This window comes from Xenopus laevis, chromosome 2L (assembly GCF_017654675.1).
Source record: "Xenopus laevis strain J_2021 chromosome 2L, Xenopus_laevis_v10.1, whole genome shotgun sequence".
In the NCBI taxonomy this organism is placed as follows: Eukaryota; Metazoa; Chordata; class Amphibia; order Anura; family Pipidae; genus Xenopus; species Xenopus laevis.
The window spans coordinates 119,419,495-119,436,638 of record NC_054373.1 but is presented as its reverse complement, the minus strand read 5'-3'; the positions used below and the strand labels follow the sequence as shown (position 1 = coordinate 119,436,638).

Genomic DNA, 17,144 nt, shown 5'->3' with positions numbered 1-17,144 from the left:
CAGCAAATATCAGAAGAATTGTAGTTTGGCTGCCCTAAAAGCTGTTTGCAGACATAAGCTTGAGAAAATAGCGTTCAGCAAAATAAAAACCAGAAGAAAAAAAGGCTAAAGTCAGATTATTTTACATATTCCAATGGTATAGGACTGTTCTGTCACTTCCAGTGGACAGTAGTGATATGCCTCTTATAGTAGAACCCTCTTGCAAGCCCCTTACTTATATTTCAAGTGCTCTTCCACTCCATATGGCTTATTTATCAGCATTTGAATTCAAATTTATACAGCAATTTTTTTAACTTTGGTAACTTTAATAGCTGAATTTCCAGTTTATTAAACCGGAAATTCAGCTCTTCTAGTGCAGTTGTGCTCTCTGCACTAGCAATGCGGCCCCCCCCACACAGACCCCCTCAAGCACTGCAAAGGTAAGCACCGGGGGCAGCATCTGGTTTGTTTTTTTTTATTTTTTATACACACACACACACACACACACACACACACACACACACACACACACACACACACACACACACACACACACACACACACACACACACACACACACACACACACACACACACACACACACACACACACACACACACACACACACACACACACACACACACACACACACTATTTTTTTTTTTTTTTTTTTTGTGAAAATTGTGAGTTTATGGATGATAAAAAAAAAAAATATATAGAAATCTACACCATGTCAAATTTTTATAAATAGTCCTCCCAGACTAGGACTTCAAACCCCCCTGCACCCTAAATTTCAACATAGTTGTGGTCTCCAGGTGGACTTGCACGTTACACAACTGTGGCCGATGATCCAGATTTAACACAATTTAAGGAATGGAGTTTTTTTGTGCAACTTACTGAAGAAATCTACCTCTACATGAGTAAACACCTGTATCTAATTCTGTGTTTATGATGGATACAAATACCTTTCAATTGATCTGCAGTAATGCTTGAAAAACAGGTGTTACGGGCTGAAGTGAAACTGTACAACCGGACAATACCAAGCAAGCAGCATGATCAAATGACGCTCATTAACAAAGTATTTTTGCAACATCCTACCACTTTCAGGTGGAACTGAAACAAGGTGAACAACTGGCTCTTTCAAAACCCTGCTCATTTCTGGGTTAGTCCTACTCTTTTTCCATAGCAAGACTGTTGTTAAGTACAGGAGGTGTCAGTGCAGGGCCTAAAGACTACTTGTGCTACTTCATTAGCCACAGGGGTTCACATTAAAGTGTTAGACAACCCTCTTACCCCATCTTGGGGTTAAATTAAAACCCAAGACGGCTCAAATCTCCTTTTATTAGCATTATAAAGCTATTTTAAAATATTTATACTGAACTGAATTTTAAAGGATTGTATCTACAGAAGCAGCTCTAATTACCTATTCCCTTTTCATTTTACTTGGTTCCCTTAAAGCCATTGACTAACTAAGTTCTCTTCACTTAAATGAGGCTCTATATTTGATTTATGCATCTGGCTGAGGCTTTCTTTTGTAATTTTTCCTTTCCTATGAATGTGGCCTTCTTCATTTAATACCCGAAGGCTCTGCTACTCACAAACTAGCCATAAAGATGGAAAATATTACAGACCTCATCCAGAAATTGCATAAAAGACATGCTAGGCTTCCCATACATTTATTTTAACTTTATTTACAAATCTGGTATTCAGAATTCATAGAAAAGGATCAGCTCCTTCTGCTTCCCTTATTTTTAAGCTTTAATTTACACAATTAATGTGTTCCCTATGTAGTGCATACCAATTATAGTTAGGGGTGGAAGGTGATTATTCCTTACAGGAACTGAGCAAATAGACCTGTAAAAGTTGTCCGATCATGTTATCACCTCTTTTATACAAAATGTATTGTTCTATATTTAGTAAGACTTTGCAATATAACCGTTCAGCACATGTTCCATACAGTAGCAGAGGATGCATGTTTTACTATGTATAAAAGAGACAAATGGTAGACTGTAGTAGCCTAGGACTGGGTTAAGTTTGACCTCAAATTAATAATTTTTAGTAAGGAAACACATGCAGATTTTCTTAGGAGACAATATAATATAAAATCTCTTTTAAAGCTGTTTAGGAGCAGACATATTTCCGTAACCCTAAGTTTTTAAGTAGTTCTATCTAATGAATATTTTCCCCCTCCTTAGCCATAGTCAAAGTGGAATATGCTTGCTCTGTTATATTATTCTATTTTCTGAATCTATCCACTTTAATAAAGAAAGTAAAATGTTCTGAAAGCTTTCTGCAATTATAATCTTTTTAGCCAATAAAGGTATCACGGTTATACCGCTTTTATTACATTTCATATCACACCTTTTACAAGTTTTAACAAACACTTTGGTGTTTTAAAAGTCATGAAAGAGGTCCCTAAATTCTAACATTTATCTTTAGGTCTGATAGAGATTACTGTTGGTAAACTTTACATTTTCCCTTGCAAAGCAAAAATATATGCTTATTTTTGCAGTACTGAACTTTGTCAGTTCCAACACCCTTCTGCCATTGTGAATACTGCACTGTATCTGTTTTTTCAAGAGCATCTCCATGGCTTAAAATACACCTTCATTCACTGCAGGACTCTGTCACACGTCTTGCATATGCAATATTTTTAGCCCATTTTAACACATGGGTTGTAAAACATCTGCAGCCAATGAGAAGGTATGCTGGTGTAAGGTGAAAGGAAACAACAGAACTGTCTTGGGAAAGGTGCTCGAATGTGTGTTCCGTTTGGCTGCTTTATTTTTAATTGTTTTTAGCTGAGACTGACCTAGATAAGGGACTAATGGTGCACACAAGAAATGTTGCTAATGTGGGCTTTTCTTCTTTGTACTGCTATATGATTGCTACACCTGTTGGGTACTATCAAAAACAGTATTGATATATATTATGTTAGACTGGTGTGGTTACAGAAATATTTTGAGTAAAGACTTTGTGCACTCCATCATGAACATGACACTGCACAAACTATCATCTGCTAAAAGCCTTACTTCCTGTATGCTGCCTAATCCGCCTCTTTTTCTCTAGCTCCCCAATATAATTTGTGACCATAACTGTGACATCAAATTCACTTGTTCCATGATGGGCTACGATAGATGTTTGCAAGGATTGCTTAAAATAGTCTAGGAACAATGGATGTGTGCAATGATGGGCCTAGATCTGTACCTATTTAGGTACCATATTGAATGCATATAAACCTGTGTATTTGCTGTGAATAGTTGTGGATGTTTTTTCGGGCTAAAACAACCTTAAAGGAGCACATCAACATTTTTTTAAAAAAAAAAAATTGTTAGTATACCATGAAAAAAAAACCCCCACCAAGACTAATTAAACTTTAAAACCGCACAGCCTTTATTAAGAAACTTAATAACTTGCCGAAACTCCGCGTGCACTCCTCTTCAAAAAAGGCAACACAGCGACGATCCATCGTGCAGAGCTCGATTTCTTCTCCCTTGCTATCTTATTATAAGGAAGGCAGGGAGAAGAATTCGGTAAGTTATTTCTTAATAAAGGCTGTGCGATTTTAAAGTTTAATTAGTCTTGGTGGTTTTTTTTTTTTTGTGGTAAACTAATGAATTTTTTAAAAAACATTTTGAGGTTACCGGTCCTATGGTGGTGCATGCTTGCTTTTACAATGTTTAAGCACCTAATGTGTTCATTATAGACTAATGAGACTATGATTCCCTGTGCACCACAAAAGTAACTAAAACTTTGATCAACCAAGACAACATTCTTGACACAAATACCAGCTGAATACCTTTATCACTGAGGAAGTCAGAGGTCCTAGCAATCTATTGAAAATAATCTATTTGCACTTTGCAATAGACATTTTAACAATTTAACGTCATTGGATTATAAACAAGGCTAATCCTAAATATGCTGTAGCCTTGTTAAAGCTTGTGTTGTGAAAATGAAATAATTATGAAAGGAACGAGGTGTGGTGTATACAGATTAAATATGACCTTTTCATCTTCTTGTATACATACCAAATAAGAGACAAAAGTGCTACAGAGCACCATTGCCAAGTAAGCATAAGGCCACAGTCACACGGGCAGGCACATTTATCAAGGGTCAAATTTCGAATTTATGTGAGGTTATTAAAACTCCCATAAACTCGAAATTCGACCAATTCAAATTTATCAATAAAATCAAATTTCCTCAGCTCGGCCAAATTGAATAGATCCGAAAACTCGAATCTAATTCAATTCAAATTAGAAAAACTCGAATACTCTATTTGAGGTTTTTTTTCTCCAAAAAAACTTGAATGTCAGGAAGGCTGCAAACCTCACCAAATTGATCCCTGGACCTCTCCCATTGACTTATACAGCAATTCGGCAGGTTTAAGGTGGTTTTAGTCAAATCCAAGTTCTTAAAAGGGCCAGAGTATGATAAATGTCGATATTCTAATTAAACTCAAATCCAGTTTGAATAATTCAAATTTGGGTTTCAACCCACCCAAAAAAAAAAAAAAAAAAAAAAAAGTTTTCACTTCCACTCTTAATAAATCTGCCCTGTATATCCTCTGCTTCTCTCTGCCTGCATTTTGTAATTGGCTCTGTTCAGCAGCTCCCTGTGTCTGCATTGACAAGCACAGCTTTGGCCTGATTGTCTTTCTAAAGCAGCTCTGGGAGGGGGGTCGCCGAATTATGTACACTGTTGTTGATACATTTCTTATCTTTTGCCCTGCTGAGCAGATCTCCCGAATTTCATTTAAGGCAGCTTTTATAATTGATAAAATAGTTGCTAATGTTCCATAGATTATTTTGAAAAATGTATCCAAGTAAAGCAAATTGTAACAGTTCAAAATCTGCACCTGGTTTACTGAGCTGCAGGACTGAAACACCAGAGTCAGAAACATTAAAGGGGAACTCTGGCTTCCAAACTAAAATTTGATAAAGAGGCCCAGAAACCCCTAATATACCCATCAGAGTTATCTATTTCTTAAAAAAGTATGAATAAATTCCATTTTCTATGCTGAAATCCAGCTGTTTAACAGTTCTCTTTCTGCATCATTTGAAATCCTGGCAGGGAAGGCACGAAAACACTGATGTTACATATTGTAACAACTTCTCCACAGTTTACAGACAGCATGCAGGAATAACATAACCCACAGTGCATTGCACTGTGATGTTCCTTTCCTTATTGAAATCATGTGTGCAGGGAATTGTGGGGTTTAGAGGATGCAGGCTAAGGACAGCTGGCTGTTTATACAAAGTAACAGTAGTCAGTCAGCCAGCTTGACAGTAGAACAGTGGGCTAGGCTTAGGGAACTGTCAGAAACCTTTAAAAATCATGAAAAGTCTGCATATTTTTTAATTGATGTATATTGCTAAGTTGCTTGAAATTATGTTTACTTTTCAAAAAGCTTAAATTATGTTTTTGTGGAGTTCCCCATTAAACTTTATACTTCAATTTTGGAAAAATTGTAAAAAATAAATAAATAAAACATGGAAAGAGATTGAAGAAGAAAAAAAATAATTATTTCTGGTGAACAATCTGAAAACGAATGAACTGAAGAAAGTGTTTGGAAGGTGAGAAAACCTTTATTTCTTTCTCGTTCATCATTCGTCATGGTATGGGAAGAATAGGATCTTTTATCCCGAACCCCATTATCCATAAAGCCATCTCCCATACAGAACAATTTAAGCAAATGATTCTAGTTTTTATAAATGATTTGCTTTTTCTCTGTAATAAAACAGTACTTTGTACTTGATGGTAACAAAGATGCATAAAACATACTGGTGGCAAAACAATCCTAATCTGGTTTATTTAATTTTCACCAGACTATGGAGATCCAAATTACAGAAACATGCCTTATTCCGAAAACTCAAGGTCCCAAGCTTTCTGGATAATATATCCTATACTAAATACTGTATTATCAAGGCACAAAACTGTTGCAAATACAAATGTGTCAGAGGATAAAGCAAAAAAAGAGCAGAGATCCGCCTGGAAATCCCTGCTTTCATAGTTTTTTGGGTCAATCCCCGCTCTGCATAGTTGCACTCGGGTGGCTTCTTCATTTCAACTGAATTGGTAGGGAATTCCCCCGGCATTTTAACCCTTGAGGGTAGTAAAGTCACAGATATCCAATCACAATGGTTCCATTGAAGTTCAGTAAGGTGTTGGCTGAAACTCACAGATGTGTGATCCAGTCACAATGGTACCATGATTTTCATTGAGGCAGGTGTTAATCTTTCAATGTACTGTAATGTGAATTGTTGTGAAGCCATCAGGATAAGGATATCAAAGCGGCATCCTAGGTTGATGACAAGTGGTGTTGCTGGCCCCCTCCTCTGTTCAGGGATGGTTTCTCCACTTCAGCATAAATAACCTATTTCACATCTCTTTCAAGTCATCTGTTCTCTGGACCATTCTCTTACAAAGTGGTTGTTTATATATAGATATATAGATTTTCAAACACTGGACAGCATAGACCACATTGCTCTTCAGGTGTTTTGGCGTTGTGTCTTTAGGGTGCACCTCTGATTAAGTCATGCACATTGAACTATTTAAACCTGCCTCAATGAAAATCATGGTAACATTGTGACTGGATCATACTTTCACACATTTGTGAGTTTCAGCCAACACCTTACTGAAGTTCAATGGAACCATCATGATATCTGTGACTTTACTACCCTGAAGAAGCCACTTGGATGAGTGGTTAAATGTTTTCAAGAAAAACTCTAAATGTCCAGTTGTCTTTCATTAGCTCTAACACTATTTTCAATTCAGTGGTCTATGAAGATTCTCATGTATCTAGGTCATGATAATCTTCATAGACCACTGAATTGAAAATAGTGTTGGAATGTGAACAATGCATTTAATAGAAAGACAAATGATTAGCACTAAAATAAATCACCCTAGCGACTAGTTAGCTTTTTTAAAGTTAATAGGGCATAAACTTTTTTTTAAAGAAAACCTAGCAAAAATGTATAACATTTTGAGGCACATTTATCAAAGGTTGAATTTCGAATTCATGTGAATTTTTTTTAACTCAAATAAATTTGAATATACTCAAAATTCAATTGGGGTTTTATGTAATAAAAAAAATTGAATATCTAAAACTCGAACAAATATTACCGACCCGAAAACTCTGAGAAAAACTTGAATGTCAGGAAGGCTAGTAACATCTTCAAATTGGTCACTGGACCTCTCCAATTGACGTATACATGAACTCGGCAGGTTTTACGTAGCCAATAGTCAAATTCAAATTTTTAAAGGGGCAAGGTTTGATAAATCTCAAAATGAAATTTCAAATTTGAATCGAGTTTGGATTATTTACAATTCAAATTTGAGAGTTTTGAACATTAAAAAAAAAAATCAAAAATTCGAATTTGAATTTTCAATTAGACTTTTAATAGATCTGCCCCTTTCTGTTTGAGGGATTTTATTCCCCATTGCATGATTGTACTTACTTCACCAGTGACCTCTAATGTTGTGTGTTTTATCTATAATTTGACAAATGTGCTTGCACAATTAATCTGCTAAATCTTTACTATTACTAACTTTATCCTGTATTTAGAGCAAAGAACTTTATTCACGAGGAGTGAAGGCTTTTTAGGTCTACATTTTTTTCATAACTATTTTACATGTCCTAGGCATGATCTATAAGGGTAATCCGTCCTTCATGACATAGGTCAGACTTTGAGTCAGTCTTTCTGCTGGTTTGTGTGCCGTGCCTCTTCCTGTGATCTGAGTGCTTCCCCCCCCCCCCATGGGGTTTTTAAGGATGTTCCACTATGCAGCCCTTACCTCACATTGTGGCTCATTTATAAACACTGGTCAAATTTGCACCTGGGCAGTAACCCATACCGACCAATCGGTGACTGGCTTTTTACAGACAGCTGCAGGTTGAACAATGAAATCAAACATTTGATTGGTTGCCATAGGTTGCTGACCTAGTGCAGATTTGCCCAGTGTTTATAAATGAGCCCCATTGTCTCTTCTGCTAAATCTGTAATGGTTTCAAATATGTGTGTTTGCAGAGTTACAGGTTTATTTACATATTTCCATAGGATTCACATGACATTACAGAGATTACAACTGCATAACGATGACACGTCAATTTATCTAAGCATTTGTAAGGCTTATTTTTATTAATACTTATAATTTCATTATGAGTCAGCTGCCTGTTCTGTACAACAGTGTGTGTCTGTGTGATATCATCCTTTTAATATCCTCAAGGGCAGGATAATGAAGATTTCACTGATTTATAGCACAATTAAAATATGCACTTGTTAAAACAGAAGTAGCTTTATGGTCTGGCTACTTCAAGTTCAAACTGGAAAAGAAAATGAACGTCTTCAGTTTTTTGCCATCATAAGTTCAAAGAAGGGCCACTAATACATCATACGTCTGGTTGTTAGGATCCAAATTACCCTAGCAACCACACACTGATTTGAATAAGAGACTGGAATATGAATAGGAGAGGGTCAAGATTACCCATCACATGTAATAAAAAAAAAAAAAGTTTGTTGAGGTGCAGTAACCCAAAACAACAATAACACGCTTGCTTGATTGGTTGCTATAGGTAATTAGACTAGTAGCAAGCTTTGCACCTTTTATTACGTACCCCATATACATGATGCAATATCAAAGTTGTTCCTTATTGACCCAATATGCTCTGCAATCTTTCTCTAGTCTTCTTTGAGTTTGGATTTAAATCTGATTCAGTAGTAGTAGGATGCCCCAGACAAAAAATCTCTTTCCGACACCTTTAGTCATTCTCAGTCTCATTGTATTGCTCCTTTATTTTGCTTGCAGTGGCATCCATAAGTTAATAATTGATATTCCTGCACCTCCTGTAACATTTGAAGTATTAACTGCTCTTTACTGCAGTTCATTTCTTGTATTTCCTAGAGCTAGCCATGTGTCTTTTTTTTTTTAAAAAAGACACACGTCCATCAAGTTCAACCTTTTTAGTTTTTTTTTTTTTTTTTTTTAATCTGCCTAACTGCTAGTTGATCCAGAGGAAGGTAAAAAAAAAACCCATCTGAAGCCTCTGCAATTTGCCTCAGGGGGGGAAAAAATCCTTCCTGACTCCAAAATGACAATTGGACTATTCCCTGGATCAACTTGTACTATGAGCTATCCCCTATAACCCTGTATTCCCTCACTTGCTAAAAAGCAATCCAACCCCTTCTTAAAGCTATCTAATGTATCCGGGACAAACCACAGGGAGCAGATACACTAGCCAATGATGAGAACACCCCAACGTTTCGGCACTATAGCCTTTGTCAAGGGGAATTCTGCTCCCTGTGGTTTCTCCCTTATTTGCCTTGATCTTGTAACTTGGTGGTATGTATATATTTGTGCTAATACTGTTGTGCATAATATACCAGTTTGTCTGATGTATATTTGTTTACTATACACTATATAAAAGAGAATTGTAAAATACCACCTTTGTTTATTAAGTATTATTTTCTTTATTGAGTGTGCATCCCCTCTCTATTCTTATATAAGATTTTCCATACATTTTACAAGCTTAGTTAACCTTCTCTGTACCCTCTCTAATACAATAATGTCCTGTTTGAGTGATGCAGACCAAAACTGTACGACATATTTTAGATGGGGCCTTACAAGTGCTCAGCACAATGGAAGAATGACCCCCTCCTCCCGTGACTCTATGCCCCATTTAATACAGCTCAAGATCTTATTTGCCCTTGATGCTGCTGACTGGCATTGCTTGCTACAGCCAAGTTTATCATCTACAAGGACTCCAAGGTCCTTTTCCATAATGGATTTGCCTAGTGCCATCCCATTAAGGGTACAAGTGGCTTGGATATTTTTACATTCCAGGTGCAGGACTTTACATTTATCAACATTGAATCTCATTTACCACTTAGCTGCCCAGATTGCCAGTTTGTAAAGATCCTGCTGCAAGGATGCCACATCCTGGATGGAATTAATTGGGCTGGATAGTTTTGTGTCATCTGCAAACACTGATACATTACTTACAACACCTTCCCCTAAGTCATTAATGAACACGTTAAATAAAAGTTAAATAAAGTTACGTTAAAGTTAAATAAAATAAATAAAAGTGGACCCAATACTCTGAGGGACCCCACTGAGAACCTTACTCCAAGTAAAGAATTTACCATTAACAACCACCCTCTGTACCCGATCCTGTAACCAGTTTCCTATCCATGTGCAAACGACTTCATTAAGCCCAACAGACCTTAGTTTAGAAAGCATTTGTTTGTGGGGCACAGTATCAAACGCTTTGGCAAAACCCAAATAGATCACATCTACTGCCCCCCACTGTCCAGAATCTTACTTACCTCATCATAAAAGGCAATCAAATTTGGCATGGCATGAGGCACCGATATGTAGGGGAAGACCCTTCTAATGTTGATATCTATTGTACGGCCGAGCATGAAACCTGTTTGGTCTGGGGAGATAACCGTGGCCAGATGCGGGTGCTAGTAGAGTAGCCAGGACCTTGGCGAAAATGTTTGCGTCTGCATTTATGAGAGAGAGATTGTTCTATTTGGGGCACACTCCAGAGGGTCCTTACCTGATTTGTGAAGTAATATTATGAGCGTTTCCCTCATAGAGTCTGGCAAGGGTTTCCCTTCCCTAACACCATTGTATAGATAGAGTCACCAGAAGTGGTGCTATCTTTTTAACATGTTGCTTGTACCACTCCATTGGCAGGCCATCAGTACCTGGTGTTTTCCCAGCTGGGAAGGCCCCTATGGCTGCCTCCACTTCCTCTTGGGTAATAACTGCTGCTAGTTCTGTGATAGCTAACTCCTCTAGTTCTGGCATGTCGGTATCCCTTAAAGGAAAACTATACCCCCAAAATGAATACATAAGCAACAGATAGTTTATATCAAATTGAATGACATATTAAAGAATCTTACGAAATTGGAATATATATTTACATAAATATTGCCCTTTTACATCTCTTGCCTTGAACCACCATTTCGTGACTCTATCTGTGCTGCCTCAGAGATCACCTGACCAGAAATACTACAACACTAACTGTAACAGGAAGAAGTGAGGAAGCAAAAGGCAGAACTCTGTCTGTTAATTGGCTCATGTGACCTTACATGTGGTTTGTATGTGTGCACAGTGAATCTTACGATCTCAGGGGGCGGCCCTTATTTTTTAAAATGGCAATTTTCTATTTATGATTACCCAATGGAACATACTACTAAAAAAGTATATTATTATGATAATGGTTCATTTACATGAAGCAGGGTTTTACACATGAGCTGTTTTATTCAGTATCTTTTAATAGAGACCTACATTGTTTGGGGGGTATAGTTTTCCTTTAAGTATGCTTGTACCTCCTCAAGTAGAGCTGTATAATTCTGAATAGTAGGATGTAGATCTTTTGTTTATGTCCTCTGGGGCCGACACCACCAAAGACATTTTTATTGCTGGTATTGCCATAGATGTGTTATTATCCTTCAATAAGTGAGCCAAAGTTTCCCTTTTTTTTCCACATTTTCAAAGATATTGGCTCTCTGATAAAGTATGTGTTTTCTGGTAAGCTCTACCTCTGCTAGATTTAGTGTCCTTTGCTTTTCCTGCCATTCTTGATGGGTTTGATCTGATGGACAAGTGACATATGCTTCCTCTGCTTCTTGTACTCTTTGGGATTTAAATTTTAAATCTGCCTGTAAATTATTCGTTATGGCTTTGATATTACTAATAAACGCACCCCTTGTATAGGCCTTAAAGGCATCCGATGTACAATGTGGGGGTACTTCTTCTCTGTTTACTTCAAGAAAGACATCTTAAAGGAAAACAATACCCCCCAAACAATGTAGGTCTCTCTAAAAAGATATTGCATAAAACAGCTCATATGTAAAACCCTGCTTCATGTAAATAAACCATTTTCATAATAGTATAATTTTCTAGTAGTATGTGCCATTGGGTTTAAAAAATAAGGGCCGCCCCCTGGGATCGTAGGATTCACTGTACTCAAAAACATACCAACAAACATACATGTTAGGTCACATGAGCCAATTAACAGACAGAGTTGTGTCTTTTGCTTCCACGCTTCTTCCTGTTACAGTTAGAGTTGTAGTATTTCTGGTCAGGTGATCTCTGAGGCAGCACACAGACCATCATGAAATGGTGGCTCAAGGCAAAAGATGTAAAAGGGATATATTTACTTAAATATATATTCCAGTTTGGTGAGATTCTTTAATATGCCACTTAATATGATATGAACTATCTGTTGCTTAAGTGTTCATTTTGGGGGTATATTTTTCCTTTAACTAGTCTGAATAGATTCATTCAGTTGGGTGTGTTTCGCCCAGTATGGGCTTAAAGGAGAAGGAAACCCCCAGGGCGCTAAACCCCTCCCCCCCTCCCCTGTGCTGCCCCCCCTCCCTCCTCCCCCCTGGCCTACCTGTCCCCCTGGGCAAATGCCCCTAACTTTTTACTCACCCCTCTGCGCAGGTCCTGTCCACGGAGTACGCAGTCGCCATCTTCTCCCACGCGCGTCTTCTTCCTGCTCTGATCTGCGTTTTCTGGTGCATGCGCAGTAGGAACAGGTACCGGTACGGCTCTACTGCGCATGCGCCGAATGTCACGAAGTGAAATCGGAAAACTTTGTGACATTCGGCGCATGCGCAGTAGAGCCGTACCGGTACCTGTTCCTACTGCGCATGCGCCAGAAAACGCCGATCAGAGCAGGAAGAAGACGCGCGTGGGAGAAGATGGTGACTGCGTACTCCGTGGACAGGACCTGCGCAGAGGGGTGAGTAAAAAGTTAGGGGCATTTGCCCAGGGGGACAGGTAGGCCAGGGGGGAGGAGGGAGGGGGGGCAGCACAGGGGAGGGGGGGAGGGGTTTAGCGCCCTGGGGGTTTCCTTCTCCTTTAATCTCCAATCTCCAAGTGCACCCATTTAATTTTACTGCATCCTAGGGCCAGGTCTATTCTAGATATATTGTTGTACCCTGGGGAGTAGCACGTAAATTGTTTCACTCCCGGGTTACAGGCCCACCATAAATCCACTAATTGAAATGCATTTAACCATCTATTTAAGGCTGCTGAAGAGGTTCTTGGGGGGATGTAGCTTGTCTAGATCTGCATTGGCTACCGCATTAAAATCCCCCATAAACAGTAAGGGAGCCATAGGGAGGGTTAGTACTTTTACCATAACTTCATCTAGGAAAATTTCCGTGAGTGGGGGAGGAGCATAAATATTCACTAGGGTGATTTTCCTGCCTTGAAGTGCCCCTTGTATGATAACATATCTCCCTTGTTTATCCGAGATAGTTGATTCCACAGTAAGCGAGCATGTCTTACATACCAACATAGAAACACCAATAGAAGTTTGCTTAGTGGAGGGAATGATACATTGAACTAATCTAGGTTTTTTTTCAGTGCTAAAACTTTCCCTCCCACCAGATGGGTCTCCTGTAGTAGGATCAACTGGGGTTTATTCCTGCGGACAAAATCAAACAATAATCTTTTAATTGCATTGCCTAGACCTCTTTCATTCCAAGATAAGATCTTAACCATAGCCATTGTTGTTTGCTAACCATGTTTCTGTATATGTGTAAAACAACATATTGTATTTACCTTTTTCCTCTCTGTTATCATTATACAGTTTACCATTCTATGTGACACCATCCTAACTACTAACTTATAAAACAATTGTAACCTGTTCCCTACCCCATCCCCACCCTAGCCACTCCATCAATGTAAACCAAGTGAGTTTACTCCCGTATCTTCAAATGTCAACTGTTTGTGGGGGTCAGTGTCTGCACGAAGTTCCGCTTAGGACCGCCTTCTGTCCTTGTGCCCTTGGGACAAATTATATATACACAACTTTACTTCTGCCTGGTGGTTTCTCTCTGGTCTAATGACAATTGAAACAATTTTGCTAATGAATATGTTGCACAGAATAGTGTGGAAACAATTATATGGTGAATCATTTAGGGAATGCAAAAAAGTAACTCTTCAATCCACGTGAATATCTCTTTAGAATGTACTGCATGTCTCCTATAACCTACATTCATCCAACTCCTCTCTCTCTCTCTCTTACTTGTAAGGACTGATTGTTGGGGTGATACTAAGATATGGCACACCTTCTAGCAGTGGCTACGATAAACCCATCAGCTGCTCTCAAGAACAAAGAGCTTTTACCACAATATTAGTCAACGTCAGCGGCAAGTTCTTTGAATATACGTTGAAAGGTGAAATTATCCCTGAGAAGATAAATAACGTGGAGCAGAATGATATGTTAAGAAAAGTAGGTATAGCTACGTTTTGTAACTTACATTGATTTATAATTCCTCATTTTTAGCAGATATTGCTGTTCTGAGGGGAAAAGTATAGCCCACATACAGATATATATGTGTATATAATATGTGATACACCGGCACAACAGGATATTTCTGGCAGGGAAACCCTTGCTTGTTTATTTGTGGATGCAACGTTTTGGAGTGTACCCCTTTGTCAAGCCCCCCCCCCTTTGTGTACGCCCCCGAAACGTTGCATCCACAAATAAATGAGCAAGGGTTTCCCTGCCAGAAATATCCTGTTGTGCCGGTGATTTTCTACTTCTTTGTCTGTTGTGGAGGCTGCCAATACCTCCTTCATCGAGCACCAGGTTTCGCAAAATTCGGACGGCCAGGGTGTGCGAGGTGACTTCTTGTTTTCCCAGTGTTGGAGGTGACTTATTGGTGCTTATAGTGTCCGTGCCTCACTGTGCATTTCTGTGGGCAGAAACATAAGAAAGCTTTTACTATAAAAATAAATTTTCAAAAACAGGCAAAAGGAATTAGCATTTACAGCCAAGCATGCCACATCTCTGCTGGTAACCTGTGACTTTTTAAAATTCCCATTAATGATAAACCTAGAGATAAAATAATATCTACAGATTGGCAAAGCCTTCCATTATTATTATTATTATTATTATTATTATTTTTTTAATCTTAACTTTTATTTATATTAACTTAGCACATATCTCTAGCATGTCATGCAAATTTCACAGTTCCACAATTTTCCCTTGTTGTATTACAGCAAGACTTTCAGCTGATTCTGGAGGGGAATGATTGCATTTACGTTGGAGCATAGCAAGAATAAACAAATTGTATTTATTGTGCCTGCTCTGTAAATTTTAATAAATAGTCCTTGCTAAAATTCTGCTATAGCTCTTGTCACCCTCTGGTGGCAGAAGTACATTAAAGCAGCATCTGTTTGATTAGCTTAATGGAGACATGCAATCAAACTATTCTTTTGTAGGCCCTGTGCTAAAACTATAAGCTGTTTATAAAAATGTTGTCTTATGAGGTGCAGCCTAATGTTGTAAAGTCGAAACAACACAGACAATACATTAACAGTTGTGTAACAAAAGAACCGTTGGTAGGAATTCAAGTGCTATTGAACTGAAGGTATTTTTAGGCATTTTGCCCCCATCCCCAAAGGAGACCATGACCCTATAACAACTGAAAGTGGTTTATTCAGTGTTTCAACAATTTGTTTGCACAATGCAACTGCATTGATTGTCAGGGACTGGCAGCCAGTGAAACCAAACATCTTGAACCCTCTAGTCTATACAGTAAAAATGGCGTTAAACCTTTATCCCATCACAGATCATCATAGCAGCAGTTATACAAAAGCAAAGTGAATAGTGCAGGCAGATGGAAATGGATCACTAATGAAGCCAAACTTAGCTGGAAGAGTTATGCATAGGATAATATTAAATAATCCTTGCATTGTTAAAGCCATGCATATAACCCCTGAAAGGTTTGTTAAAGGGGTGGTTCACCTTTAAGGTAACTTTTTATAATGTTATTATTCTAATTATAAGCAACGTTTCAATTAGTTTTCATTATTTATTTTTTTATAGTTATTTGCCTTTTTCTTCTGACTCTTTGCAGCTTTCAAATGGGCGTCGCTGACTCCCTTTAAAAAAACAAATGCGCTAAGGCTACAAATGTATTGTTAATGTTACTTTTTATCACTGGTCCTTCTATTCAGGCCCTCTCCTATTCATATTCCAGTCTCTTATTCAAATCAATATATGGTTGCTAGGGTAATTTGGACCCTAGTTACCAGATTGCTTAAGATGCAAATTGAAGAGCTGCTGAATACATAGTTAGTTACATAGTTACATAGTTAAATTGGGTTGAAAAAAGACAGTCCAAGTTCAACCCCTCCAAATAAAAAGCTAAATAACTCAAACTTTCAATAATAAAAAATGAATGCAAATTGTCTCGGAATATCATTCTTTACACCAGTGATCCCCAACCAGTAGCTTGTGAGCAACATGTTGCTCCCCAACACCTTGGATGTTACTCTCAGTGGCCTCAAAGCAGGTGCTTATTTTTGAATTTCAGGCTTGAAGGCAAGTTTTGGTTGTAAAAAAAAATAAAACAGATATATTTCCAAATGGAAAATATTTTTTAGTAATATCATTGCCATTAACTATTAGACTTTACAGGGCCTTTTACCTTTTGTATTGTTGTGTTTGTATGTAATCTGTATGTTCAATGTACACACCCATCTATTGTATAGCACTGTGGAATAAGTTGACTTTTTTTTAAATTTGTGGGAATTATAACAACTAAAACTTGGCAGATAATTTCAGTAAGAGCTGAGTTAGTTGTTTAAAGGAGAAGGAAAGGTTAAAACTAAGTAAGCCTTATCAGAAAGGTCCATCTAAATATACCAGTAAACCCTCAAAGTAATGCTGCTCTGAGTCCCCTGTCAAAAGAAACACTGCAATTCTTTCCTTCTATTGTGTACAAATGGGCTTCTGTATCAGACTTCCTGCCTTCAGCTTAAACCTCATTGCCCTGGGCAAGAGCATGCTCAGTTTGCTCCTCTTCCCCACCCCCCTCCCTTCTCTACTGTAATCTGAGCCCAGAGCAGGGAGAGACTCAGGCAGGAAGTGATGTCACACCACATTAATACTGCAGCTCCTATTCTAAACAAACAGAGAGTTTCTAGAGCTTTTTACTCAGGTATGGTAAAATATTCTACAGAATAAATATAGCATTCTAGCTTGCACTATTGCAGCTACTCTATTGGCAATAAAATGCCTCCGTAGCTTTCCTTCTCCTTTAATGAACTGTGCATAGATCTGGTACACTTGGCTTCCATTACTAAAAGTCCTTGTATTAATTCTAAAAAGCCTGATCTCCTGTTAT

General features: G+C 38.1%; 1 protein-coding gene across 2 annotated transcripts in view; it reads left to right on the top strand.

The window, feature by feature from the left end:
- The window catches only part of LOC108708439 (sodium/hydrogen exchanger 7), a 53,326-nt gene that overhangs the window by 3,264 nt on the left and 32,918 nt on the right, over nt 1–17,144 (top strand). For both annotated transcript variants that reach the window (XM_041582383.1, XM_018247141.2), the window contains exon 2: nt 14,040–14,239. In XM_041582383.1, coding sequence (XP_041438317.1) covers nt 14,040–14,239 — 200 coding nt within the window. The remainder of the gene's footprint in view (nt 1–14,039; nt 14,240–17,144) is intronic.